The sequence below is a fragment of the Heteronotia binoei genome, chromosome 5 (assembly GCF_032191835.1).
Source record: "Heteronotia binoei isolate CCM8104 ecotype False Entrance Well chromosome 5, APGP_CSIRO_Hbin_v1, whole genome shotgun sequence".
In the NCBI taxonomy this organism is placed as follows: Eukaryota; Metazoa; Chordata; class Lepidosauria; order Squamata; family Gekkonidae; genus Heteronotia; species Heteronotia binoei.
The window spans coordinates 40,919,049-40,923,986 of NC_083227.1; the positions used below are offsets into that span (position 1 = coordinate 40,919,049).

The 4,938-nt window shown below is 46.5% G+C and overlaps 1 protein-coding gene across 1 annotated transcript; it reads right to left on the reverse strand.

Annotated features, from left to right (window-relative positions):
• Positions 1 to 913: 913 nt before the first annotated feature.
• LOC132571988 (olfactory receptor 2T5-like) lies at positions 914 to 1,505 on the reverse strand. Its single transcript, XM_060238780.1, has one exon. The coding sequence runs from the start codon at positions 1,496 to 1,498 to the stop codon at positions 914 to 916; it is 585 nt and encodes a 194-aa protein (XP_060094763.1). The 5' UTR covers positions 1,499 to 1,505.
• Between the last annotated feature and the right edge of the window lie 3,433 nt (positions 1,506 to 4,938).

Genomic DNA, 4,938 nt, shown 5'->3' on the forward strand with positions numbered 1-4,938 from the left:
ATTTGGCAGCTAAAAGTTCATGACAGTTCATGGTTCACAAACTGGGCACACCATGAACCACAAACTGAACCACATTTTCATGGTTTCTACTCATTCCTAATAATAAGCTATTAACAAATTTAAGGTTATGATGCTCTACTACCATTTGGGCAACACAACCCTGGCTTTGAACCCATGGGTTCTACTGGGCTTGTTTTTCCTCGCCAATATCTGTGTTCAGTGATGTCATGCCTAATCCACCTCCAAAAGTCCAAAAATTACATGGCCGTTACTGCTGAGGGTGCCCACTACTTTTTTTTACATGCCCTGAGATTTTTGTTTCTGTACTTATCTATGAGTTAATATTTTCTAGCATATATGTCACTCCTCACAAATCTTTAGTGTTCTTGGCGGTTACTGGCATCATACTAGGCTTTGAATTTTTGTCTCACTCCTAATGCCTAAAAGTTACAGATCTAAGAAAAATAATGTAAACTTAAGTCTATGCTGGGTTACTATACAAGACAGTTACCTCTGAAGGCCCATCTAGAGCAAATATACCACTAGATGCCCCACTGCTCCCTTGCAGAGGCATCTGGGAAAGCATTTTTGAACAGGAACCTTCCACAAACCAAGTTTAGGGAACCCTTCTGGGAGATTCCTCAAAACACTCTCCAGTTGGGTTATACTGAGCCCACATCAAATTTTACAGTATCTGTCTATCATGTCTCCCTGGCATTTGAATTCTCAGGAACTCTCCTAAAGTGCCTCAAATGACTTTATTTCTAAGAATCCAAAACATTTGCCTGTTATGTAATGAAAATTAAACTTTGCTTCTGTTATCATAAGTTGATTTCTCTCGTAATTAGCCCTGTGACAAGCTCAGAGATTACACAAAACCAACTTCCTTTGTTTTCCGTGCCTGCCCAAAACATTAATGCAATGCATATTGTGCAAAAAGTTTTCTTAGTGCTGCTGACACATCCCGGTTTCTCAGACTGTATATGAAAGGGTTCATTGTGGCAGGAACAATAGTATAAAACACGGTATTAGTCATGGACTTTTGCGCTGAATAGGAGGATACAGGTGTCATGTATGTCAACATGGATGCTCCATAGAAAAGCCCCACCACACACAAGTGGGACAGGCAGGTACCCAAGGCCTTGTGGCTTCTCTTAGAGGAATGAGGTCCTAAGACTTGCAGGAGGATGGCTATGTAGGAAGCAAGGATGACTGAAACCGGGATGAGGAACACCAGGAAATCCCCAATGTATATTGTTTTTTCAAATGCAGAATTGTCAGAGCAGGACAACTGAACAAGGGCTGGGTAATCGCACATGTTGTGTTTAATCACATTGGACTTGCAGTAGGGAAGAGGAAGCACATAAAGGGAACATGTCAAAGCCTGTACACAAGACCAGAACCAGACACCCACTGACATGATGTAGCATATTCTTCTCCTCATGAGGAATGGATATTGCAAAGGTCTGCAGATGGCCACATATCTGTCATATGACATGGTAGCCAAAATGAGGCATTCTGCTCCTCCCAAGGTCAGTATGATGAAAATCTGTGTGACACATGCATACAGTGAAATGTTGTATTTCTGCGTTACAAAATTTAGCATGGTTTGGGGAATAATCGAGAGAACCTGGCAGAGGTCCATGAAGGCTAACTGGCTAAGGAAAAAGTACATTGGTGTCTTCAGTCCAGAGTCCATTTTAATTAGGATAAGAAGGAGACTATTTGAAATCAAAGCAACTGGAAACATTATGAGATTCATTCCAAGAAACATGGTGGGTGCCTTATGATACAGAAGACCAGCAAGAACAAATTCTGTCCAAGATGATGTATTCTTCTCTCCCTTTGTGACATTCTTTGCCAGCATTTCACTTAAAAACAAGATAATGGAACCAGTCATTAAACGATATGACAAAATTTGAATAAAATACAATATTAATATGATCTGTGAAAAGTAGAGTTTAAGTTTTTTAAAAAAAATCCTCACATAAATCTTTGCTGTTTATCATAATAAAGTTTCAGCCACATATATGCAGTCTGATATATCTGAACATGAACAGAATTGCTGGGACTCAAATCTTATCCATACATGAAGTTGCATTATACTGACCTTTGGTCCATCAAATTTAGTATCATCTACTCAAGCTGGCAGATGGCCAGGGCTTTGGGTAGAAGTCTTTCATATCATCTCTTTCCATTTTCCCTATGAAAAAAGCTTAGAACACTTGGGGCTCTTTAGCTTGGAGAAACGTCGACTGCGGGATGACATGATAGAGGTTTACAAGATTATGCATGGAATGGAGAAAGTAGAGAAAGAAGTACTTTTCTCCCTTTCTCACAATACAAGAACTCATGGGCATTCAATGAACTTGCTGAGCAGTCAGGTTAAAACAGATAAAAGGAAGTACTTCTTGCTCCCCAACGACGGAATAAAGAGTCAGACACAGAGTACTGGTATAAAATTGGGCCACTTTATTCAATATTCTAATAAACAGCAAGGGTACCCCACCAGCGGCCTGGCCAGGGCTAGGGGTCACCGCGACCACTCCCCTGCCATTAATGGGTGAGAGACCCAGCCCCCCAGCCGGAGCTGAGTGTTACTTAGCTTCCTCCAGGCAGGCCCAGCAGGGAGGCACACAATAGAGGGCCCAAACCCAGACGCATGTCTCGACAGAAAGGCACCCTCTATCCGAGCCTCCCAGACAGTCTGCATTCTCCAAACCTGGATCTTCAAACCCCAAGGTTGATAATACCAGACCCCAAATTCCCCAAAAGGGGGATGCTTCACAGTCCTCCCCTAGCCGCATAGTGCCCTAAACCCCAAAAACCTGCCACTAAAGTGACCGCCTATTTAACAGTGCCTCCCGATAGCCAAATCCTCAATCCACTGCATTGCTATGTAGGGTAGGCAAAAAATGCACCCCAGCCACTGCCAATCAGCCAAGGTGTAAAAAATTCCTACCCGGCTCCTCCAAGGAGGCAACCAGCAATTGCCCAAATAATATGCAGGGTGGGCCAGAGGGCCAATCGTCTGCCAAGATGAAGGAGACGACAAGAAGCGCAGATCTGACGGTTAGACTGTCAGATCCCGCCTTTTTCTCTGCGCGCCGAAACAGGCACCCCCTGACTCTTCCCATCCAGGGAAGCAAACTCTGCTCATGCAGACTAGCAGCTACGCTGCAGGCTGCAAGCATAAGATTGCTCCCCAAGGACGGAATAAAGAGTCAGACACAGAGTACTGGTATAAAATTGGGCCACTTTATTCAATATTTTAATAAACAGCAAGGGTACCCCACCAGCGGCCTAGCCAGGGCTAGGGGTCACCGCGACTGCTCCCCCGCCATTAATGGGCGAGAGACCCAGCCCCCCAGCCGGAGCTGAGTGTTACTCAGCTCCCTCCAGGCAGGCCCAGCAGGGAGGCACACAACAATGGGCCCAAACCCAGACGCACTTCTCGACAGAAAGGCATCCTCTAGCCGAGCCTCCCGGACAGTCTGCATTCTCCAAACCCGGGTCTTCAAACCCCAAGGTTGATCATGCCAGACCCCAAATTCCCCAAAAGGGGGATGCTTCACAGTCCTCCCCTAGCTGCATAGTGCCCTAAACCCCCAAAACCTGCCACTACCAAGGCCAAATCTCTACTTAGGGCTTAGCGCCCACCAGGAGGCCCAAAGTCACCCGCAACCCTTACCGCAAATCTCTCAGGAAAAGCATATTACCCTTTTCAGAGAGATGGACCCCATCCCCTCTGTAGAAGTCAGGAAATTTCAACGAAATCTCAGGTGGGGCAAATAGTGGCCCAACCCCTTTTCCAGCACCTTTCTGATCTCCTTATTAGCCTTATACCGGGCCCTTTCTATAGGTGCAGGTTCCCAAGCACAACGCCACACCAGGCGGGGCAGCATGGCTGACCAAATTATGGTGGTCCCAGGCTATCGCTCCCGAATGTGCTGGAAATCATCTCGGGCCTGCCAAACTAAGGCCTTGCCCTTTAAGAGTCCCAGATGGTTACCTCCCAGGTGAACAATAAAACCTGAGGAGGAGGACCCACACAATCTTTAAACAACAAAGGCAGCAGGCCCCGGCGCCCCCACCATTCCATACACACATATTGGCTGAGTCCCAGCTGAGAGCCAACTGCAGTTCTCCGTGCCCGATGAGCGGCCCAAAACATGTGGCTATGGCCGTATACGAGAACTCGGCTGCTTTGGCCAGGAACAACAGCATCTAAAGAGAAAAACAGTTAAACAAGAACAGAACCAACAATAAACAGCCACCAAGTCACTCACGGCCTAATAAAAGGTCGCACGTAGGCCTTATAAACTGATGAACGCCACCTGCCCAATCTCTGCATGGAGGTGGAAGGATACCCCATGACAGTCGCTGTTGAGGCTGCCCCAATTCTAAAGGAGTGGGTCCCAAACCGCACCCCAGACAACCCCAACTCACCCAAAGCCCGTGACGTTACTGCCCAAAACTGATGCTTCGTCAACGGGCAACCATTCGAATGTATAAACAAAACCCCCTCCATGGGCCCCCTAACTGCCAAATAAGCAGCCAACGCAGTAACTGGACACAGCTCAAGCTCTGAACAACTACCCAACTCGAGCACCGTACCCTTCTGCAACTGATCCATCTTAGAGCAACAGACAGTGATGACTGCCTTACCCACAAATAGCTACAGATCCCTTAACAACAGAGTCTTACCAGAAATATCGTTTCTAGACTGAGCCACCAGCTCACTTACTCTAAGAGCCCCCCCAAAAGCTAACAAAGACGCAGCATGAAACAAACATGCTTCAAATGACAAAGCACACACCACGTCCCAAACCCTCTTCAAACTCCGCAGAATCGAAGGAGACACAGGATTCCGCGTATCAACCCTGGGACCGGACCCTCTGGCCCACCCCTCCAGCATCTTTTGAATATGAAAGTCAG